General features: G+C 38.6%; 3 protein-coding genes across 7 annotated transcripts in view; 2 read left to right on the plus strand and 1 right to left on the minus strand.

Moving 5' to 3' along the window:
• gad1b (glutamate decarboxylase 1b) overlaps positions 1-4837 on the plus strand; it is a 28095-nt gene extending 23258 nt beyond the window's left edge. For all 4 annotated transcript variants that reach the window (XM_067458904.1, XM_067458902.1, XM_067458901.1 and 1 more), the window contains 4 exons: positions 523-672; positions 2147-2254; positions 2342-2431; positions 2510-4837. In XM_067458904.1, coding sequence (XP_067315005.1) covers positions 523-672; positions 2147-2254; positions 2342-2431; positions 2510-2683 — 522 coding nt within the window. In that variant the 3' untranslated portion in view covers positions 2684-4837. The remainder of the gene's footprint in view (positions 1-522; positions 673-2146; positions 2255-2341; positions 2432-2509) is intronic.
• A 2052-nt stretch (positions 4838-6889) lies between these two features.
• Positions 6890-15876, plus strand: gorasp2 (golgi reassembly stacking protein 2). Its single transcript, XM_067458905.1, has 10 exons — positions 6890-7161; positions 7819-7899; positions 8373-8576; positions 10163-10249; positions 11341-11471; positions 11547-11679; positions 11762-11885; positions 11982-12068; positions 12171-12302; positions 15013-15876. Exons 1-10 carry the CDS (start codon positions 7099-7101, stop codon positions 15297-15299), a joined length of 1329 nt encoding a protein of 442 aa, XP_067315006.1. The 5' UTR covers positions 6890-7098; the 3' UTR covers positions 15300-15876.
• A 1498-nt stretch (positions 15877-17374) lies between these two features.
• tlk1b (tousled-like kinase 1b) overlaps positions 17375-24916 on the minus strand; it is a 28227-nt gene continuing 20685 nt past the window's right edge. For both annotated transcript variants that reach the window (XM_067458907.1, XM_067458908.1), the window contains exons 15-22: positions 24563-24644; positions 23585-23676; positions 23420-23509; positions 23154-23323; positions 20761-20896; positions 19694-19805; positions 19222-19329; positions 17375-19149 (exon numbers count right to left, since the gene is read on the minus strand). In XM_067458907.1, the coding sequence (XP_067315008.1) occupies positions 18985-19149; positions 19222-19329; positions 19694-19805; positions 20761-20896; positions 23154-23323; positions 23420-23509; positions 23585-23676; positions 24563-24644 (955 nt within the window). In that variant the 3' untranslated portion in view covers positions 17375-18984. The remainder of the gene's footprint in view (positions 19150-19221; positions 19330-19693; positions 19806-20760; positions 20897-23153; positions 23324-23419; positions 23510-23584; positions 23677-24562; positions 24645-24916) is intronic.

The raw sequence follows: 24916 nt of genomic DNA on the forward strand, positions 1-24916 counted from the left end.
GAAACAAAGACACCTGATGGATGCACTGGGGGTAAGCAGATAAACATCACATTTTCATTTTTGGGTGAACTATCCCTTTAATAATAATCAGAAATGTATTTTGAGCAGCAAATCAGCCTATTAGAATGATTTCTAAAGAATCCTGTGACACTGAAGACTGAAAATTCAACTTTTTGTCACATTTTAAAATATATTCATAACATAGAAAACAGTTATTTTAAATTGTATTAAATGTATTATTTTCACTGTATTTTTGATCAAATAAACGCAGCCTTGGCGAGCAGAAGAGACTTTCTAAAACATTAAACAATCTCACTGCCCCAAACCTGTAGTGTACATGTACAAGTCTTAACACAAATCTTGGCTATGCAGTTACACACCGAACTCATTTGGATAGAATCATCTGATAAAGGAAGGCATGTAGATCAAGCAAACACATACATTTAAAGTTTAGATAATACAGCAACTGATCACAGGAGATGCCTTTGAGAGAGACACGAGCGTGCTGTGCTTCTGTTACAGGGCATTCTGCAGGGCTGCAACTCCATGTGCGCTGGATACCTCTTCCAACCAGACAAACAGTACGATGTGAACTACGACACCGGCGACAAGGCCATCCAGTGTGGCAGACATGTAGACATCTTCAAATTCTGGCTCATGTGGAAGGCCAAGGTGGGTCACAAAAGCCGCTATTATGTCAAGTCATGTCAAATGTATTTATATCATTTTTTTCACCATACACAATGTTTTAAAGAACATCATGTTTCAGTGTTTATAATATCTTCATGTCTTTAACATTAGAGCTGAGTCATAGTAAAATGTACATTCTGCAACGAGACAAGCAATCACGCAGATTTGCCACATGCGGATACATTTGTACATATTTATATAGCCAATTTTATAAAGAGCTAGGCAATAATAGTTACATTTTGTGATATATAAAAAGAGATTTGAGATATGCTGCTGTATGTAGTTGCTTTACTATAGATAGATAGATGGATGGATGGATGGATGGATGGATGGATGGATGGATGGATGGATGGATGGATGGATGGATGGATGGATGGATGGATGGATGGATGGATAGATAGATAGATAGATAGATAGATAGATAGATAGATAGATAGATAGATAGATAGATAGATAGATAGATAGATAGATAGATAGATAGATAGATAGATGCAAGTATACAGTTATGGTTACACTTTAAGGTGTCTGAGTTACAGTGTAATTATACATTTGAGTACCGAATAATAATAATTAACTACATGTACTTACTAAAGAGTTAATTCCATGTAATTAAACACAATTTATAATAATTACTAAAGTTACTACATGTAATGGGTAAGAAAGACACTGTAAAATAAACTGTTACCACAGTTTAATTTTATGATGATGTAAACAATTAAACAGTTGAGATTTACTATATAGTATATTTTGCTTTACCGTATGTACGCCAAAAAAGTTATAAAAGCTATAAAATATGTCCCACTTTATATATAGAGATGTAAATTAATATGCGACAATATAAACTGAGATTTGCAATAGATATATATTGCTGTACATGAGTATACTGTATGTACACAGGTACTATATAGCTTTGGTTCCACTTTATTTAACGGTGACATGGTTACATTGTAATTACTCAAATAAGTACTGAGTAATATTATTAACAACATGTACTTACTATTTGGTTACAGTTAGGGTTTGGTTTGGGGTTAGTTACTTGTAATTATGCAAAATGTACTGTTCTTAGTATATACAGTGCATTTGGTTACAATTTATTTTAAGGTGTCTTTGTTACACTGTACTGAGTAACGTTAATATTAAGTGAATACATGTACTTAGGATAGGGTTAGGAATAGTAGTGTTTATGAATAGTTTGGTTTAGGATTAGTTGCATTTAATTATGCATAATTTATAGTTAATTACTATAGTAACTACTACAATAAAGTGTTGTTAAAGTGTAAGACGTGCATTGTTGTTTAGTACATTACATGTAAATATATTTTTTAACATATCACTACAGCACTTTAAAAAAAATCCTTACCCTAACTTTTTATCTAAAGACAATTATGTGGCTATATCAATGACTATTTTGTCGAGAAAAACATTTTATTGTGCCTGGTGAATTTGATCCGTGCAGGGCACAATTGGGTTTGAGCAGCACATTGACAGATGCCTGGAGCTTTCTGAATACCTCTACAATAAAATCAAGAACCGTGAGGGATATGAAATGGTCTTTGAGGGCCAGGTTTGTATCTACCACACACATATTTATAGACTGAAAGAACTTCTTAACTAATACTGAATGTAATGGCTTTTATTTTGCTCTCTACAGCCCCAGCACACAAATGTTTGCTTCTGGTATATTCCACCAAGCATGCGTGGCATGCCAAATGGGGACGAACGAAGGGAGAAGCTACACAGGGTACTTTATCATCTCATCTAATTACCCAAACTAGAGTAACGAGCAAACTGGTGTCATAATGTCTCCGTTTCCCTTCAGGTGGCGCCGAAGATCAAAGCGATGATGATGGAGTGCGGCACAACCATGGTGGGATACCAACCACAGGGAGACAAAGTCAACTTCTTCCGAATGGTCGTCTCCAATCTTGCCGTCACCAAGTCAGACATCGATTTCCTCATCGACGAGATCGAGAGGTTGGGTCATGACCTGTAAGAGCAGAGAACTGCAGAGGCTCAGGCATCTCCTTCATCCACTCGACAGGACAGTCGTGCGGTCTACACATTTAATGGCTATGTTTCGACGTTGTGTTGTGGTCCAATATATTCTGTCCTTCTTCTCAATGTCTTTAGATCTTTACAGATTACATAGCCTGTATAGTATGGAGGCTTGTTATTACGCCTCGGAATTAAAAAAATGACTTTTTATCTCACAATTGCCAGTTTATATTTCAGAATTCTGACTTCATAAAAATTTGGAGTTGTGAGAAAAAAACTGCACTTGTCAACTTACTTGTCTTTTGTAATTGTGAGTTTATATCACAATTTTTATAACTCATAAATTTGACTTTTTTCACAGAATTTAGAATTTTCTTGAAATTGCGAGAAAAAAGGTCAGAATTTGAAGATATTGTAATTGGGAGAAAAAAGTCATAACTGTGGGAGGCTCGATAATTACAATAAATTAAGTCCTTTTGTAATTCCGAGTTTATATCTCACAGAAAAAAAGGTCAGAATTGAGTTATAAAATATGGAATTGCAAAAAATAAAGTCAGAATTGTGAGGAAAAATGTCAATTGTGAGGAAAAAGTTGCAATTCTTTTTTGTAATTTGCAAGTTTATCACAATTCTGACTTTTTTCACAGAAATATGAGATATAAACTCTATATAAAATTAGTGAGAAATAAAGTCAGAATTGTGACTTAAACTCACAATTGCAAGAACAAGTCAAGTTTGTGAGATATAAACATATAGTACATAAAATAAGTACTTTGCATTTGTGAGTAATCTCTCAATTCTAACTTTTTTTCTTGCAATTCTGAGTTATCACACATTCTTCGAAAAAAGTACAAATTAAGAAATATAAAAATTGAATTCTGAATTGTGAGATAAACTCACGATAAAAAATACAACTTGTAACTGGGAGAAAAAAAGCCAGATTTGACGCAATTACCTTTATTATTTTTGTATTGCGTGGCGGAAGCAAGCTTCCCTAGTATAGCTACACAGTCACCTTACCGCACAGTTTAAGTCCATTGGGATCATGTGTGCTTCGGATTGTAAATACAAGATAAAGATCCTGGAAGCCCTTTCTGTGTAGTAGTGGGGTCCGTCTGTAAACCAGTGGTCGATCTGTATTTTAGTGTTGTGTTTCTAGAACTTACTTTGTAGCAGGTCATGTAAAGTGGTTAATCAACACCTTTGTGAGGTGAAACATAGGCATACAATTTTCAGTTAGAAATGATATAAAAATTATAGCTCAACAAAGACCTTTATTTATATTGTGAGCCGAGCAGCGTTCAAAGGTTCAGTATTTCTCCCATTTGTAATGGTTCTTCATTTGTACTTTAAGACAAGATATATAATCAATTAAGGCTAATGTTTAATAGTCCAGTAGTGTACTTGTGAGCCAAAGACAGAACTAGTGCCATACATTTTACAATATACTCGATATTCTTTGAAATAAGCAAGCATCTAAATTATAGTATGACTCTATAGACATTTATATACAGTAAATATGAATATATTGTATATGTTTATTGTTGTTCAGGCCCTTAACTCTGTGCAATCAGTGTGTTAGTGTTATAATGTTATTGTGTGTATCTCTGACTGAATGTTACAAGCAATCCTATCAATTATCTGAAGGTTAGATGTATATTGCTGATTATTGATATTCAACTCAGGCGATTATAGCATCATATAAATATATATAAAGAGAAGAAACAACAAAAGAAAACAGTAATGCAACAAGCACAAACTTAGAAGGAAGGATGGAAATGATGTCCTCAGGATGCTGGAAGATTGTGTTAATATAAATATTTATTAAAGGTTTATTGATATTTCACTGCTGTATTTAGATTCAGCGTTGTCTTTGGAAGATGTGAAAGATTACTTTATTTAATGTTATCTATTTGTTCAAGGTGTTTTTGACAAATGCACAATAATCGTTTTCCTCTATGGCTGTAAATGTTGAATGTGAGGAGGGCGATCTGGTCTCCTCAGTAAGGCTGGCACTTTAAAATGCAATCGCAATATATGTAAACTGTTATTAACACAATAAAAGCTATAAAACTATATAACAATGTTCTGTTAGTCGTCTTTTGGACATGTAAAATCTGACATATAATAAACTAGTACACTTCACTATTGAGATTGTTTGTGTTTCGTTTGATTTAATTCTTATTTTAACCAGCTGCTCACAGACACTTTAAATAATCTTTAAACAATAGACACTTTAAAAATAATAAAAAATGAATATAAAAAATCAAAAAATAGTCAGATTACATTACAAATGTTTCAGTAATTATGTAATGAAATTATGTAATGGAATAGATTACGGTACTAACTACAATTTAGAATCAGCAACTGATTATAATTTGTACCCAGCACTGCTGAACAATTACCATATATTTAAATGTCAAGTAGCCTACATAAAGCAATGTATAACTATACATTAGGCTATCAGAACATAGACCAGAGAAGCTAAATAATGTATAAATGATGCGAAGATCAGAGAAAAGTTCAGTTGCAAAAGCATGACTTATAAACTATCTATAAAACATAGGCCTAACTCACTTGTCATGTTTTCATTTATTGACCTCTACTATATCTACCACAGGGAGGCAGTGTCACAAACGAATCAAGTAACTGAAAGCATGTTGCACCATGTGTGACTTCCTCCGGGGGGCGCGCACGGGCGCACAAAACTACAAAACTGAACTCCACATTAACATTAAAGGGATAGTAGTTAATTTAAAAATGTTCCAAACAAATTCTATAATTTTCTAACCCTATTAATTTCTTTCTTCTGCTGAACACAAAAGTAACCGGTAAAAAAGTCGGTAACCAAACCGTAGGCCCCATTGACTTCCATAGTATTTTTTCCATATTATGGAAGTCAGTGGGGACCATCAACCATAGACAGCCATCAACTGTTTGGTTACCCATATTCATATAACAATGATTAGTTTTCTGTCAATTAATGTATTCAAACAACTGCTTATATGTCTAAAAAACATAATATATTAAACTGTCTTTGGTGTTTCCATGTTTTCTACAAAATAAAACAATCAAGAGTAGGCTAACATGGGTATGATGCCATTGATAGGAGACACCCTGTGTCATGGGGTGCGTCTCAATCAACTCCCTAGTAAAAAAAACAGTAGGCTACACACTGAAACCTATGACAGAATCAAATATGTAGCCAAAGAAAGCTTTTTTCCGGTTGTCGGAGAAATAGATATCTTTCTACGGTGTAAACTGATGCTGGTATATTTGGACTTTTAAAGGAAATCATATAACCTAACCAGTTATTTTTATTTTTTGGCGTTTTATTTAATTTAAATGTTCGAATGTTTGTAAGCGGGGGGAAAAATATGTTAATCTGCACATGGGGTGGGGTTATGCTCATCTTTAGTAAAACTATGCAAGTAAGATAATGCCAAATGTTTTTTTTAACAAAACAAAAAACAAAAAAATATTGTTCAATTCTACTAGGCCTACTTGAAGAAAAAAAATGCATTGCCATTAATTAACTATGCACATCCGGGATTGTTTCAATACTGCAGGAATAGCAGTAGATTGCCGAGCATAATCTCCATCTGCTGTTAGTCGACCTCATAGATGGTCGACCTCACCAGCAGGTGATGCAAGCGGCTGTTGACGAAGACCAGAGCAACGTGTAGAGAGGGCATTAATTCCTATGATTCATTCATTAAATAGATTTACCCTACAGAAATGAAGCTAGCATAGATGTTTGTGACATTAGGGCCAGCTAGTAGGCTACCCATATGGAAAAGCTGATAAAGACACAAAAAGCAGTGTCTACATTTAAGTCTTCACAATTACTTTTGTACAAAAAGTACAATGTCTTTAATGATAATTTAATGTTATTCAGCAAATACATCCACATTATAACATTTTAATCTAATCTTTATAGAAGAATATAATAAATTCTTATATATTATATATAATTTGTATTATTATTATTATTATTATTTTTAGGAGAGTGGGTTATTTTTTAATTTGAATACGTGAACGAATCGTTTGTGGACCGATTGATTGAAATGATCCGACTCAAACGAACGATTCGTTCAGGAATCCGACATTGCTCCCGTCCCGTGTATTCTAGCGATATGGTTTGCATATCCCACCGTTTACATTCTTTAAACTTACAAATAAGAAATAGACAATGCTTCACTGGTACATATTATGAAAAATACCCGTGTGTGTGCTGCAGTCTCTCACCTGTACGCCACATAAGCACGAACCCTCCTTCTTGCGCTGCCACGTCATTCACCGCCGTCGCGCGCATCCTTTGGAGACTCCGACGTGTCTGTCCACAAAACCGGTAGCTGGTAGAAAATAAAATAAAACGGACAATATTCTCGTAGGTGACACGAAGCGGGGATCATGGGGGGATCACAGAGCGTGGAAATTCCAGGAGGTGGTTCGGAGGGCTATCACGTTCTCAGAGTGAGTGTGTTTTACAGACGCGTCCGCTCAGTCGGGCTCTCTCTTTTTCACTCATGCGGTAGATCGCGACTGTCAGGCAGCGGGATGTTCAAATCGAGGCCGGGGACATCAGTGCGGCCTGCTGACAATGGCTAAATGCTAATGTGGCTAAATGAAAATGTCTGCTTTTAAATGTCAAGAGATTTATTTTGTGCATTTGACATGCAAAGACGGATAACCTTTAAATATGCATGTGTTTATTTATCGTACTGCGCCATGTTATTATTTTTTGGATGGGCTGTTGAAGAAGCTTACTTACTACATGTCATTATGCTTCACTGTAAAAATGTTCAGTTTTCATCTCTCATAACTCAAATTAACCTAAACTAAAGCAATTTGCCTAGAAAAAAGCATAACGTGTGTAAGAGCAGCATTTTGTTAATTGGGTATATGCATGGATGCAAAACCAATTTTATTTTGGAGGTTGACATCTCAGTCAAGAATCTGATAGAAAGGTTAACTTTGACATTTTCCTTATACGCAGAGCATTATTTCATGATCATGTATGCTAGTTTAGAGTTGTGCTAGAATATATTGATGTTTGGAATGATGTTTGGAATGTATAACATACATAAATTAATGTTATGGTATAATCAGGCTCGTTTCTCTATTATGCAGGTGCAGGAGAATTCTCCCGGGCACAGAGCAGGTCTCGAACCCTTCTTTGACTTCATTGTGTCCATCAACAACACCAGACTGGTAGGTTTGTTGCACATGGTGCATTGGTCATCCATCATCTCATCAGTAAACTGACTATTCATTGAGCGTCATCCAGTGTTTTTGGGTTATAAACGTGAGAAATGGATAAAGACACACACAATTTGCCTTATATGAACTGGGGTTAGTACTTTAAATGGAAAAATGGTTGAAAAATGCCAATCAATGAATTCTATATTTGTCTGGTATTATCTAATTCTTATGAGACTCAGTTGAAACAGTAAAACTGACTTTTGAAATCTAATTGAAATCTAATTGGACGAACCACATGTAAAGCCATTGTAAAACATTGATATATGCATGCCTGGTACAATTTAAACTGTAAGTATGTGTTTGCCATTTATTTTATATGATATAGAGCATGGTATACCGTATTATTATATAGCATCATTTTACACAATTCTACATAGTATGTTTGTTGCTGTTTACTGTCTTGTTTTTCCGCTCATCTATAGAACAAGGATAATGACACACTGAAAGACATACTGAAGGCTAGCGTTGAGAAACCTGTGAAGATGCTGGTGTACAGCAGCAAAACCCTCGAGCTGCGGGAAGCCACTGTTACTCCTAGCAACATGTGGGGCGGCCAGGGTCTTTTGGGGGTCAGCATCCGCTTTTGCAGCTTTGAGGGTGCCAATGAGAACGTCTGGCATGTTTTGGTGAGTAAATGAAAGAGTGGGGAAATGTGATCAAAGAAAGCTGCTGGAATGTGTTGTCTACGCTGCATGTTTTCTAAGGGTGTGGTAGCATTTGATTTTTGCTCATACAATCCTCTACAATGTGCATAAATCTTTACTCTGGGTGATTAAATAATATCTATCATTAGCCATTGGCTAATAAATGCTTAGATTTTACTCACCAGTGAATGAGTTTAGCATAGATATATTTTCATTTGCAAAGTGAGTTTCAACTTTTAAAATTAATTTCTATTAAAAGTTAAGCTTCCAAAGGGATGAACTTAAAGTGAGCCAGACTGAACACGCGCTGAGAACTACTGCTGCGAGCGCGGTCGCATTTACCCAAGCGGCAACCTCCCGCGATCTCTCTTGAAGCCAATACGGAAGTAATGTAAACTGTAATTCCTTAACTGGCCACTAGAGGCAGGCTCCAGAAGGGAGCAGAATCTCATTGAGCCCCATATTAAAATTCTCAACTTTAAAGCAGAAAAAAACATGTTTACAGCCTGGTACAAATTGTGGTTTTGGCTTATAATGCTAATTTTGATCTTCATGACAACTCTGAGGGGGGTGAATTTTTTTATAACTCATTCGTTTCCGTTATATAAAGCCTTAAGTTTCTGCATAATTAAGGGCGTGGTTACAAGTGGATAGCCATTTATCCGCCGTCTATAGTTATTGCGTCACCTCAGCTCCGCGCACATCCCGCCTTTTTGCCCATTTTCTGTTATCCAAGAGTGACACGCGTTGACTCGCTCACAAGATGGCAACGCCCAGCTCGCCCATACTTTAAGCTTCAGAACGGCTTATCAGAATCCTATGGGTGACGTCACGGACACTACGTCCATATTTTTTTACAGTCTATGCATTTACCTCAGCTCTCATTACGAGAGCTCATTCAGCTCTTTCATCACGGTGAATGTTATCTGACTCCTGCAGCGTTTGTAACACTCCCTCAGCGGCCAAATCACATTATATTGAACAGACACGTTCAGTTTTCAATTGTAGTGTCTGTTCTCTAACTGAACTGATTTTAGGAAGATGAACGCGGTGGTGAGAAAGTGATCAGTGATTCAGTAGCTGTGACTTTGGGAGTGGCCTCATAGGGCAGCAAAGCATTCTGGGAATTTTTGACTTTTATTCCCATGATACAAAAATACATTTTCTGTCTTATCTCAGTCTAGAAAGAACCAAATTCAAAAATAATAAAATTTCTACTACTTTAATGACCCAGTTTAAATACAGATTCATCTTCCCAGTGCTGAAGTACCCCCTTTAAGGACACGCAACCAAAAGATATGGGGTTTTTCCTGTAGTGGGCGGGACTAATGCGCAAACGGAATCTCATTGGCTGGTGGTCATCTATTACCTTCCGTGTTTTGATTTCAAGCCAATGTTTTTTTTTTTTCAAGGTATGCATAAAGGCTTGTCTTTATCAGTAACTTTTGATCAATTAGCCATAATTCAGCATGGTGTTTGAAAAGGGTGTGTTCTTGTAAAACAGACTGGTCGGTCGAGTTTTAAGATGTAAGGCAATCCTTGACTCCCTTTCTTCACTTGTTTTGTAGGAAGTGGAACCAAATTCTCCAGCGGCATTAGCAGGATTAAGACCACACACAGATTACATCATCGGAGCAGACACAGTCATGAATGAGGTACATTTCTCTCATTCACATCACAAACTCTTTTCATACTTCATGATAATTGTGCAAAGACATCTCAGACATGTACTAGAATTTTGGATAAATTGTCAATTAATATAACTCTTTGCATCTAAAATATAAATCAGAATTATGATTGTGAGGAAATTCCCTCACCGCATAAATTTTCACAGCAGTTGTGTGGTAATACCGGTATTATCGGGAGGGGGATGACGTTGGAGTTCCCTCTTTTGCACCTCAATTTTAAATTAATTAGATGTGCATGGGCAATCATAATGGTGCTGAGCAGATGAGTGTTTTCAAAAAATTCCTTTGGAAGTTGAGCTTCCATAGGAATAAACTGAAAGCACTCGCTCTGCACCGCGCCAATGGACACAATTAGGAATGGCTCTGGGCATTTTACATTCTCTTTAGAATTACCACCAATTCGGGGGTGGCAATTGCTTGAATGATGGTTCATTATTATTGTTATTATTTATGAAAAACACAACAACAAAACTGTACACTGAAAAATTTGCTTAAAGGTGCACTATGTAGTATTTTGCAGTAAAATATCCAAAAGCCATTAGGCTAGTATTCCATTAGGCAACCATTCGGCCAATAATCCCAAATGTCCAACTATTTGTAAATTGTGAGAAAATTGCTATTTACTATTGATAATAAACAAAGTCTCAGATTTCAAATTGCGTCCAATGTCATTCGACACCCGTAAGACCTCATCTTCGGGACACAAATGAAGATATTTTTGTTGAAGCCCGATGGCTCAGAAAGGCCTCCATTGACAGCAATCTCATTTCCACTCTCAAGACCCATAAAGACATCGTTACAAAGCCCATCTTACTACAGGGGCTCTACAATAATTTTCTGAAGCGATGAGAATATTTTTTGTGTTCGGGACTGTAACAAGGCCTTTTGTGCAAAATGACCAGATCCTTATTTCCTTTAGCCAGTTAGATTAGATTATTTTAGTAACAAATCAGCAGAACTTGCAACAATGTAGAATACATCACACACAAAAATCAAGATACATTTTTTAAGCGATTATTTTTTTCATTCCGTGTCTGCTATCTCCATTCTGTCTCCAGTCAGAGGACTTATTCTCATTGATAGAAACCCATGAGGGCAAAGGCCTTAAACTCTACGTCTACAACACCGACACGGACAACTGCAGAGAAGTGGTCATTACGCCCAACAGTGCCTGGGGTGGAGAGGGCAGGTGTGTGAATCTATCTTGTTCTTCTGATTCCTGCATCTGTGTGCATGTCTGACATGATTATTTTTCTCCATTCAGTCTTGGCTGTGGCATCGGCTATGGTTACCTGCACAGAATCCCTACTCGGCCCTTCGAAGAGGGCAAGAAAATTAGCTTTCCCGGACACACCCCTAGTGAACCCGTCAGCCCGCTGAAAGATGGTTTCACAGAGGTTAGTGTATGCATGCGTGTTTCGCATGGTGTATTTGAATATATTTGGTCAGCCATTTTAATTCCATGCTGTTTTGGGGTAGGTTCAGCTGTCTGCAGTGACTCCGCCCCCTGTGTCGCAGTCCGTTCCCACAGGGCTTGAGGACAGTCTGTCGGGCCTGTCACTCAGCTCTGCCCCGCCCTCAATGCCCAGCGAGCTCCACACAGGTGAAATATCAACAACGTTTATTCTGTAATTCATTTTTTTCTAAATCGTCATAATTTATGATATTAATATAATGCAAATATTGTCATTTTCTGCAGGTGTTCCTACAGTTCCTCTGCTGCCCACTCAGGTGACCCCAGGGTTGGGTACCCTTCCCATTGTCAACCCCTCCACAACTGTACCAGGTAGAGAACATGCACTTACTTCTCTGAAATTAATCAAAGCTGGAAGAAAAGTTTCTTTTCACGTTCTTTGTTGTGTGAATGATTTTTATTTTGTGCTTGCAGGTTTGATGTCCTTACCATCTGGTCTCCCTCCCCTGCCAAACTTGCCTAACCTCCCAAACCTTAATCTACCATTACCGGACCTTAGCGCTGTATCTTTAGCTGGAATCACTGGGTTACCTCATAATACTGCAGGTATACATTATTATACATTATATACCGTATTACAGCTTGTTCTGACCAAGAACCGGCCACTTGGGCAGGGAAAGGTTATCATTTGCACGTATTTAGTGTTGCTAGTTTACACATTCAATAGATTTTAAAGTCCAGCACTGGAACAGGCAGAGGAGAATTTAATTTGGTAGTTGTACGCTGTTATCTGTGCGCACACCCGAAGCGCTTCAGACTTTATTCCTCTTCCAAGCGTGGATGGACACACACACACAAAATTGTGTCAAAATAACCTTCTTGGCAAGTATTAACACATAAAAATACAGTCGGTTGTGTCAAAAGTGAACGTGGAGAGTTGAGAAAGATATCGGATGTGTATCATCATATCGGATCCGCGCATTAGCTCTTAAAGTGACAGCAGACTATAAATACCTGCTGTTCTGTCATTGATGTTAATCAAACAATAAAACACAAGATTTAGCTAAATTAAATGTATACAGTGATCATAGTGTCATCTCTACATTTATTACATTTCTGTACCTGAAATGAATACTACAGTTAGACCTTAGTTTATTTGTAAATTTATTATATAGTATTCATCTATGATTGTAATTAGTGCATTTGTTCTTTTTTACTGAAACTTCACTTTCATTTAATAATGTTTTAACTTTTATTAGTTTGGCTAGTAGTTTTTGCTGTGGTATCAGAGTATTTGAAGTGAGCAAGTTATAAATGGAAATCAAAATTACACTCAATGCAAACTCAAGACTACAAACGATGCATTTCTGAGGGTTCAGAAACAGTGCACACTAATATAGAAAATAACTCCTGATGGAATGACTTAGAGACTTTGCAGACCCTTATGCTCAAACAGCAACATTACACACTAAAGAAAGTTAAAGGTGTCATGAACTGGCTTTTTTTCTTTTTTTTATACTGTTGTCTGAGGTCAACTAATGACGTTTGTGTGGTTTTTACATTCAAAAACATCATAACTAATAAGTAATAGGCTAGTTTTTACACTGGTTTTGAGGCTCTATTTTGAATGCTGGGTTTTGATGGTCGTGCTGCAATGGAGACTTGGAAGTAAACGCCCACGGCTAGGATTGGATAAGATTTGCATATTTAATGAGCTTCAGCTCCGCTGTCATATCTATCCCCCAGTGTCAGTTCAGATCCCATGAGGGAGAGATTATTTTGAAAGCGGCGACTGCAACTTGTCTTTATCAAACAAACACAATGCATTTCTCATCCACCCGTGATTGTATTACATGGCCCGCACGATCGGTCGATATAAGCGCAAAACGCGTGTACACACACACCCAGATCAAGAAAAAAATTCTGCCGACAGGCGTACGTTTTGGTAGCCTGTCTGATACAGCCCTGGGACTAGTACTATTACTGGTACAAAATAAATGTTAAAATAAATGAAGTATCACACATTCCTAATATTATGATCTGAAGGAAGCTGTGTTCTTCCATAGTATCTTGCTATCTTCTTCGGCATGTTTATTGCTGCTGGCTAGTGATCCGAACAGCTCCATGGAGTCGGTGGGTGGGGTTACTGAATTACACGTTCTGTAGAGACAGGTGTTTTGTCGCGCGATGACGTTAGGATGAAGCTCACGATTGTTTTCTGGGCCTGGTGTCTATAAAGCCTTTTCTTTGACTATAAAGGAAATTTTCAGCTTTGAAACTTACAGGATAATCTTATATTATCATGACCGTTTATAAATCAAAAGCTCAAGGGGAAGTTGATTTCTCAATTCATCACCCCTTTAAAAAAAAGGTATTATAATATTCCCATTATTAATATTATATCACCCTAGCCTGGATGCCAGCCGAACTCAGCCCTGCCCACAACATTTGAGCTCAGGCAGTTCGGTCTGGACTTAATGCACAGAGGAGTAACTCTGCCCGAACAGAAACTGTTCAGACCAATGCAATTGTCAGAGTGGGCTTTAGACGATGATGGACAGATGATAAACAGTAACTTTAATTATCCCCATCATCAAAGTAGCTTGGTGTAATTTGTTCTAATCCTAAACGGAGAACTTGTTGGTATATGCATTCGCCTTCACTATTTCTCTCAGAAATGATGATCGTGTTGGTAAGTACTCTTGTGATGTATCCTTAAATTATACTTTTTTCACAACACCAGCAAAGATTGTTTATTCCATTGTGCGTGCAGACAGGGTTGGCAAGTTTTGTACAACAAAACCCACCAACTACTTGCCCTAAACAATAGCTTTTTGGATGGGGTTCTCTGGAAAAAATAGCATTTGGGGTGGTAAAATGTTATTTTGGCAAGGTTGCCTGCTAAAATTAGCATTCCTGGGTCTATATATCACAAAATTGAAGTCGCTTCAACCCACGGAAAAAACGCAGACTTGACAATACAGTGCAGTTAAGTTCTGTTGACATTTGACAACTAACGTTATATGCGTTGCTCCGTTGCTCTGATTGGTTGTAGGTCTATCCAATTGAGGTCTTTCCTGGTTCGGTTGAAACACGCCCCATAATTACAACCCTAATGGAGCAGTTTCAGACTCATATTCAGACTTGAATTGAGTATGACGACGTCAGGCTAATATCACCCTTTTAAATGTCTTAAATGGTATTACCAAAGTTTTCCATTTTATGTGGTTTTAAATTTGGGGGCAAAAAAGCAGTAATCTTGATGCAAAGTAATGTGGTGATGATTTAATAACACTAATACAAATGCTCTCTGTAGGTTTGCCCCCTCTTCCTCCTCTGAACCTGCCTGGCATCTCTCCTCTTCCCATGCACACCGTTCTATCTTCCACACTTCCCAGCATGCCAGGGGTCACGCTGCCATCTTCCCTGGCGCCATCTGACTTCGTACCGCCCGTCTCCTTAGCGAGCGTGCAAACTCCAGCGCTCATACTGGATGCCACGCCTAACCCTGCGGTCAAAGACACGCCCTCAGAGAGGCCTGTTCCCACTGAGACCCTCTCACAGCAGACGACGGATGCACAGGCGGCCCCGGAGTCCTCGTAACAACCCGACCGTGGCTGGAGGGCGTCCCTCTGTATGTCTATTGTATTTATTCAGTACAAAAAGATTCCAGTGTGCAAACACACAGAGATCAACACGGTTCTGTTGAGAGACACCAGTGGCCGAGGTCAGAGAGTAATGAGCTTGTGGACAGATATCTAATATTAAAACATACATTAGAAAAAAAGTGACTGTTGTATGTCTGGTTTGCACTCTCCTCAGAATCTGTGCTGTCTCATGCTTTTTCTTTCTGTATATCATGTAATCAAACGTTAGTATAGCATTCCCTGTAATTACCAATCGCTATGTGATTTTACAATGTAACGTCTGGCCTTTTTTTTTCTTTGCACCACATTTCAAATGCTTTGATTTTCTCAACCCCTTTATATGTGGTCAGACTGGGCTCTGGGCCTCTGTTTCTCTCGCTCACACACCCTCTGTAAGGTAGCTCTGCCTTCAGGATGAAAGGAAACACAATTCAGATGTGCTGCAGGGCTGAATGTGCGCTTGTGCAGTTTGAAGTGTGAAGGAATCTCTAATTCAAACAAACACAAGCAATAAACTACCCAGTTTTACACTATTACTGTTTCTGTCTGTTGAATCAAAATGCATGAATTAATTGAATCAACTACAAGTGATTTATGAATTGACTACATCTATTACATAGTTAAGTATAAATAGTTTGTATTAAGTGCAGTTATGTCACTACAGTGCCTTATTTTTTAATATGGTCAAGTGATGAGGTTTTCAGTAGTTATTGCTCATATTAAGAGGGCATAGTGTATGTGATAGCGTCAGATGATCAAGACACCAATGCATATTAAAATCTACACATGCATACAAAGAATGTGTATATATATATATATATATATATATATATATATATATATATATATGTACCGATCAGACGTAACATTATGACTTAATATTGTGTTGGTCTTCCTTATTGTGCCAAAACACCCCTGACCCTTTGAGACATGGACTCCACTAGAGACTCCTGAAGGTGTGCTGTGGTATCTGGCACCAAGATTTTAGCAGCAGATTGTTTAAGTCCTGCAGTTAGTGAGCTGGGGTGTCTATGGATTAAACCTGTTTGTTCTGCACATCCCACAGATGGTCGATTGGATTGAGATCGGTGGAGTTAGAGGTCAATTCAACACCTTTAACTCATTGTTGTGCTCCTCAAACCATTTCTGAACCATTTTTGCTTTGTGGCAGGAGCATTATCCTGCTGAAAGAGGCCACAGTCACCAAGGAATACCATTTCCATGAAAGGGTGTACATGGTCTGCAACAGTGCTTAGGTAGGTGGTACGTGTCAAAGTAACATCCACATGAAAGGCAGGACCCAAGGTTTCCAATTTTCAAAACATTAAACTGCCTCCATCCGCTTGGCTTCTTCAGACCAGGCCACCTTCATTCATTGCTCCGTGGTCCAGTTCTGATGCTCATGCACACTGTTGCCGCTTTTGGTGGTGGACTGGGGGTTGATCATTATGAGCTACAGTAGCTCATCTGTTTGATCAGACCACATGGGCCAGCCTTTGCTCCCCACGTACATCAATGAGCCTAGGCCGCTGTCGCCGGTTCACCACTGTTCCTTTCCTGGACCACTTTTGATAGATACTGACCACTGCAGACCGGGAACAGCCCACAACAGCTGCAGTTTTGGAGATGCTCTGACCAAAGTTACAAAATGTGTGTAATAAGAATATAATGGAAGTGGCTATATATCATATATATATACATACATATACACACATTATATCTATATCGAGAAAGAGAGAGATATGATATATATATCAAAATATAAATCAGGGTTTTGTCACCCATGCTTTAATGTTTTTCTTTTGTTTGTTTAATTTTCAGTAATTACACTCAGCTGGTATATTCACTGGCCAGTTGCAGACTTAACTTGTCTGTTAAATGTAGGCCAAGTTGTAATTCTGTCCAGCAGGAGCCCTGAAAGCAAACAACACTGGCACTAACAACAATACCTATGATATCACAAGAAAATGTCAAATAAAAAAAATCAGTCACCACAAACACACCAAAGAAAAGAAAGCACTTGTATCCAAATATTTTCAAAATGTTTATTTCTCTTTTGGCTACATTCTCTACAATCGCAGCAGCACTTTAGAGACAGATCACCGTATGTTGAGCTGAAAACTGCTTCTGGGGTTGAAAGAGTATTTAGAGAGGAAACAACAAAAGCTAAGATTCTTCCCCTGAAAACAGACTCTGGAAGCTTTGACAGTTTGATCGCGGTCCGGTCCACGTCATTCGGAGATGCTGACCTGACTCAGGCTCCGGGATCAGCAAGGATTGCTAAGCAACATGACAGCACTGGGTCTGGGCATAAAGGGGTTAAACGATCATGGGTGGGGTCCGGCCCACCTTCCGTCTGCTCCGTGAATCGTCACACAAACACACACATACATACGTCAGACCCTCAGACTTGCAACACACCTCATTCACAACCACAATGGAGGTTTTTTTCATGCTGTTTCCTGGTAAATCAGTTTTATATTTGGTCTGATTCTTAATCTGAGTAAATCATAGAACTAAAAGCAACATCAGTAGCAGCAAGGTAATGCTGCAATCAGACAACGAAAGCTTCAAACAAACTGAGAAAATATACAAAAACCTGCACAGGGTTGGATTCATTAAAATACACACTATAGGAGGTCTACTGAGATGACTCTGTACGGCGTCTCCTCCTACATGCAGGATGCCCAGGTAAATCTCATGAAACTGGTCAAGAACATGTCCTGGTCATTTTCCACCCCAAAATCTAAAGAAATAAATGTGTGAATTCAAATAATCCGATTTCATCATTATGACAAATTATGCCAATTAAATTCATGAATAAGACATTGTATGCATATATCATTGTATAAATATGCTATTTTGTTATTGTAACATTTTACCATGTTATTTTACATATATAACCTGTGCGAAAATCTGTAATTGCACTAAAAACGCCTTAAATTCATTTATTCACTTAGTTTTGAGGTGAAATATGACCTGGACATTTTTTGTGAGATTCATCCATCCACATTTTGCAAATATTGCGCTCATTTAAACATAAGCTGACAATGTTCATACATGTTACTTTAAAGTGAAATAGACAGTATTTTGTCACACATACACACACACAGATCTTGCAATCTGCGACCAACACACGTATGTTATGAACCGCCAACATATAACGCTGTGGCGTAAAACATCCATTCACAGATGCACACGCACAAAAATTCTTACAGACACCTTTGTGCCACATTAAAACACTCGTCCGTCTATTTCCAATCACACTACAATTAATTGCCTCTAAATTTCACACTTACACAAAACAAAACACCCCTTTACTGAGGCGTAGCTCAGGGAGGATATCGACAAGAAGCTAAAACGTTAGCGCAACCCTCCCAAATCTACTCCACAAAATGCCTTGGGTAAAAAACAAACATCCATTTTCAAATGGTTCTAGCTCTGACTGACATCTGGATCCACACAGGAAATGACATTGGCAATTCCTGCCCCAATATCAATGGCAGTCACTGTGGCCTTGTGGGCGTGTCCTACGGCCTTTCAGCTGATACATAGCTCCTCCCCCTTCCTGTCCACCCGAGGTGGTGAAGGGAGGGAAATCACCATCAGAACCATCAATCGTGATCGATCAGCCAATGAGATCAGTAGGAGATTATTCCTGAAGAGGCAGGGCTCGCGGGCGTGGCCTGCAAGTTCCCCGACGAATTTGACCGTCTCATGTGAGGAAGGAGGTACGAGTCACTGCCCAGCTGGTGGACGTCAAAGCGGTCCTCCTTCCTGTAAGCCAGACAGCGGCGGATAAACGCCTGCGGAGGACAAGAAAGACCTCAGACTTTCGTTTCCACGCAAACGTTTACATACAAACTCGCAATACTGACCTTGGCCTCGTTGCTAGCCACAGGTTTGGCAGGAAACTGCACCTCAGTGGCTTTCAGGATGGTGTTCTCTTGAAGGATGTCTTGCTGGGACTGATTATGGCCAAATGGCTACAGAATGACAAAAAGATTCAATGCTTCATCCTAAAATGTGTTTGACATCAATAGCTGTGGCTGCAGTTAAGTGACTTAGGCCGGCTACACACTGGCTGTGTGGCGTATCCGTTTTTATTTCGGCTCCCATGTGCATGACAGAAATAGAACAGACGCCTATTTTTCAAGTGTGTTAGAAGCGTTTTCAGGCGAAATAGAGTAGCAAAAGTTGTTTATATGTCATGTTTATATGACACGAATACATATCAATAAATTATATTTTGATGTTTAAAAATTCTCTATATTAACATAAATGCAGAAATAGGCCTAATTACACCACGCAGCCAGTGTGTAGCCGGCCTTAGACAGCACAGAGCCTTACCTTACGCCCATACAGGCACTGGAAGAAGATGACGCCCACAGACCACACATCTACTTTATTAGAGATCTTTGGAGGCTCTTTACCAACAACAAAACACTCTGGTGGCAAATACCTAAAAAAAATTGAACATTTGTTATAATTTGAATTTGAATTATAATTTGCTGGCAAAAGGAGTAGCAATAAGCAAAAAGTGATGGGATTAAAGGCAGGACGAGGATCAGCATTGGACCAGCGTTTGCTCGTCGGCGTGAGCTGAAGGAGGCGTGCCCGACCGATGCTGTCATGCTTGTTACGGTGATTACCTACCACTCAAACATTGAACTGAAGTATCATATAGATTCTGTAAAACGGTAACCAATAGACTAGTATAATGACGCTGGCTTGTAAACGTGAGTATCGTGATTATTTGGCGTTTGAAAAAAATAAAACCCATGAAATTATATTCATATGACATGCTGAAACATATGCCACTGACTGTATCTAAGATGAAGACATTTCACACGCGCCGCCAGAAGAACACCTGCATGTGAACTCCTCCTGCAGTGTTCAGGTTAACTGTTAGTGCTGCACCAACCCGCGGCGCCACTTTTATGAAGTTATTTGGCCGCCCCGCACCACTGTATATATTTTTACAACCCGCCCCGCACCCACGACCATTAAATAGACATACGGTGTCCGCGGGTTATGAGACGACCCGCGCATCACTAGTTCAGGGCTATCAGGGTTGTCATGTCAACAAATGCACGCGCGATGGCATCCCCTGTTGTAGGATGACTGATCTTACGACAGTAGTTGAGGACATTATTTTTTCCCAACTGTAGGGGGACCCCGAGAGCAAAAGTTGCCAAGTGCTGCTTTAACGGATCATGTATGATGAAACATGATTTAAGAAATGTAAGAATCTAAAGTTGACGTTACTGTCATTCTGCCTGATCCTGCCATCTTATCTGATGAAGACCAATCAATAAGACCACTCCAATGTTTGAAATGACATGAGTTTTTGGGTGAACAGTGAACACTGAAGTGATATGCACTAGAAAGCGCTGTTTTTAGCTGGGGACACTGACCAGTAGGTTCCGGCTCCCTGTGATGTCAGGTCCATCCCGTCCACTCCGTAGCTGTCGTCATCCATGATTTTAGACAGGCCAAAGTCTGTGATCTTTATCTCCCCACAAGCTGTTCCATCCACCAACAGGATATTTCCTGAGCAACCCAAAAAAAAACACTTCCTATACAGTCTACGTCACAAATAACAATCAATCATCCTTTAAAGAAGCACCAATTAACCATTCACACCATACATGAATTGCACTAGTCTCTGAGAAGAGTTCATGTGTGCGAATGAAAGCGGACATGGGCTGTGTCCAAAAGCTGAGGCTGCTGAATGGCTACCTCGCTCACTGCCCTATCAGACAATTACTCTGCAGGCAGCGTTTGCGTAAACGTACCTCACAAAACTGATTTTAGACAGACCTCTGAGGCTGTGTAACAGTTTAATGTTATACAAAAAGATAGAGAGTGGTTTGGTGATGAAGTGAACTTTTAATTACTTAAATAATACTTTCTCATTAGAAATGGAGTGGTATGTCCATTTACACAAACTGAGCACCAAATGTCACTTTCATGTCCCATCTTTTAGCTCAAGGGTTGTGGAATAGAAAGGATATCATAGGCAGTGAAGGATACATCTATGCTTCAAAAATCAATCCGATAAGGGGATCTCAGAAGACAGGATGTGACACGATTACTGGATTCGGACATGCCTTGTTTTTGTACCACTGTATGCTGCCTATGGCATAGGGATATGTTGAAAACCTGATTAGCATTTTACAGCTTTTGGACACAGCCATGTTCTGTAGAAGAGCTCTGGATGAGATGGATTTTTCAATCCTGCTATTTATTTATTTCTGCCCACAAAGGAAGAGGTCTATGCGGATTTTTCAGTCCCGGTCTTGTTCCAATGTCGATACACAGACGACTCTTCAGATCGCCAATGACATGATTGTGCATGTGGCTGTTATTATATAATTATTATATCTTGTCATTTTTTTCTCCTGTTTACCACACACATTCGCTTGGTTAGTTTGGCTTGGACAAAAAAATTTTTTTTTTTAGTTCTGATGCACTTAGCGTTTACATTGGCATTTTATCACTGAACCTAAAGGCATAGGGATATGTTCAAAACCTGATTGGTCGGCTTCTGTTGCATATATTTCATGATCTAAACATCCAAACTAATGCTGTGTGCTGGGTAGGGTTGGGCATCATTTTGATTTGAACGATTCTGATTCCGATTCTTACTTTCGATTTCAGTTCATTTCGATTCTCAATTCCGATTCATTCCGTGCTCAGCTCCACAACACTCTGTCCTGCTCTGCTTTACACTACAGTAACGTTAATAACCGCATCTATTAACGTGATTTCTGCCCAAGTCCTATTTTCCATCGGCTGTGAGGTGAAGACCACATGTCCCAAGATGCTGCACTCACACTTGGCATCATCAAACTACGCCTTTGTTTAGAATAGGCGCCCTCCAGTGGACGGAAAGTTGCATAGTGCACCTTTAACTGGGCTAAGTGAGAATATGCGGGTGCGTGTCAACTCGCTGTCGGTCGGAGAGGAGAGCGCAGCTGGTATCGATACTGCAGAAATTGAGAATCGTTTCAGATATTTCAGTATCGATATTAAATTGCACTGTGCCAATCCATGCTTTTTAAAAGTGAAATAAATCCACACTTTAGAGCGCCACGTACCACGTGCTCCATGGCTGCAAGAACAAGCGGGCGTGGCAAGCACTTCCAGAAATCCGGTGGCCACTATGGAAACCAAAACTTGCGCGTTTGGAACCGAAGATCGGAATCGAAAACAAATTTTCTAAACGATTCCAATGGCATGTTTATTTTTTTAAACGGTTCCAAGTTAGAACCGGTTCTCGATGCCCAACCCTAATGCTGGGCTAAATGCACTCGTATGTGTGTAGCTACACATGAAGGTACCAGCTGAGAACTCATGAAGAGCTTATAAAATGTCTAAAGGAGACAAAACAGCAGCAGGACTCCCTCTGTTCTGATCTGCTGCAAGGAGAGGCGGTTCTGACGCCAGTACCGAACTATGATGAGCAACATCACAACTATGACGAGGCATGCTTGAGAATTTTGTTCTTTTGATGATTGTATTGTAACATCATGTCCTGTTTTTGTTCGTAAACATGTCTTTGGTCGCTTTCATATTTCATGCGAACCGCACCAGGGTTCAGATGGCAGCGTTCACACTTATTGAAATAAACCGCACTAACAGAGCAAATCAAACCAGGTACATTTTAAACGAACCAAACCTGCCAAGTGTGAACACGCCATCAGTACCTTTCCTCCCTCAATTTAAAACCACACTCTGTTGTCCGTGCCTCAACTCCATAGTCAGACTTTTGTGATACATTCATACATTTTTGTGTTGCATTCACCTGGTTTCAGGTCGTAGTGGATGATGGGTGGTTTGATCTCATTGAGGTATCGGAGGGCGTTGACTATCTGCATGACGATGGAGCGAGCCTCTTTCTCAGACATTAGCTTGTGTTGCTTCAGATAGAAATCGAGATCGTTCCCCTCACAGAACTCGAGAACAGTGCAGAATCTAGAACAAAAACACGTCAAGTCAACATTTGTAACACCGGATGCAAAAACTAGAGCAAAGAAAATGCACAAAACAGACTGTTTGGAAAATGCTTACGTGTCAGTGTCCAGAGAAAAGTAGTCGTAAAGTTTGACTATTCTGGGATGGTCCAGTTGCTTGTGGATTCTGTATTCTCTACAGGCATGCCTGGAGTGGACAAAACAAATGAGCATGAAAAACTTGGAAGAGAGAGAAAAGAAAAAAAAAAGGTGGGCAACATACTTGTGGTAGTTCTCTTTCTTCTCCTCTCTCCAGTTCTTGTTGAGCTGGTGAATCTTCACAGCAGCATATCGCTGCTCAAACAGGTCAAATGCCTTCACACGACAACATACAACAGGGTTAATTAAAAAAATGACACCACAAAAAAAAGTTAGGTTATTAGTGGGGCTCTACTCATTTTCTAGTGATTGGGTGTTTCATGCCAGAGCTAAAAAAAAAATGTTTTTGAAAATGTGCATCTTATGATATTGTATTTGCTGTTTGCATTAAGCATGTGCACTTTTAATGTATAAGTATACATGTATCAGTTTCTGGTTATCACATTTCTAGTATTGCTGAGAATAGTTCACAATAACATGAATGCCATTGGGAACAAATTTTTCTAAAATGACTATGTAACAGTATCATTATCTAATAATTTGTAATAAAATCAAGCCTTGTTCTACAGGTTTCTCACCGAAATATGTCAGATTACAGAAGTAAATCAGGTTGTGAAAATGGTTTGTTGGTGACTACAAAATCTTTAGTGCACATTGCTATTGTATCTGAAAGAAGTCTCTTATGCTCACCAAGACTACATTTATTTTTTTCACAATTTCTTAAATTGTGAAATATTACCAGTGTTGCATGATCCTTCAGAAAACATTCTAATATGCTGATTTTCTGCTCAGGAAACATTTCTGATTATTATCAATGTTGAAAACAGTTGTTCTGCTTCATATTTTTGTGGAAACTTTGATATATATTTTTTACAGGATGTTTTGATGAATAGAGTTCAATTGAACATCATTTTTTTGAAACATAAATCTGCTATTCAATCAATGTAATGCGTCCTTGCTGAATAAAAGCATTCATTTCTTAAATAAATTTAAAAAAAACTTACTGACCCCAAGCATTTGATCAGTATGTGTTAAACAGAAAAGAACACAAACTGCATGAAAGTGTACAAGTGCATATAATAATTTTAAAAAAACGAAATACCTTATACACTTCACTGAAACCTCCTCTTCCCAGCAAGTGTAAGAGAAGATATCGTTCATTAAGGGTCGGATGGTCTTTAAACCTACAAACACACCAGACATTATCACAACTTAAGACATTCTGAGATCATTTTGGAACAAACACAATTGTTGAAAAGAAAACCAAAAGAGGAAAAATCTAAAATGGCAATACAATAGTTAAAATAAAAAATAATAAAATCAGTATGTTTTATAATTACTTTCTTCGCTAAATGCCCTTTTAAAAATGTCCTGTGGTAACCATAGTTTTTTATTGTTTATGACCATGTGTGCAGTCTGTCTTTAAACTGAAATCTGAAGCTGCATATGAAAACGT

This window comes from Pseudorasbora parva, chromosome 12 (assembly GCF_024679245.1).
Source record: "Pseudorasbora parva isolate DD20220531a chromosome 12, ASM2467924v1, whole genome shotgun sequence".
In the NCBI taxonomy this organism is placed as follows: domain Eukaryota; kingdom Metazoa; phylum Chordata; class Actinopteri; order Cypriniformes; family Gobionidae; genus Pseudorasbora; species Pseudorasbora parva.

Bases quoted from the DNA above. Each gene is read 5' to 3' on its own strand.
- gorasp2 (XM_067458905.1), top strand. From the start codon at position 7,099: ATGGGGGGATCACAGAGCGTGGAAATTCCAGGAGGTGGTTCGGAGGGC. The intron at 7,900-8,372 runs GTAGGTTTGTTG...GCTCATCTATAG, and splicing joins CCATCAACAACACCAGACTG to AACAAGGATAATGACACACT. The intron at 8,577-10,162 runs GTGAGTAAATGA...CTTGTTTTGTAG, and splicing joins AGAACGTCTGGCATGTTTTG to GAAGTGGAACCAAATTCTCC.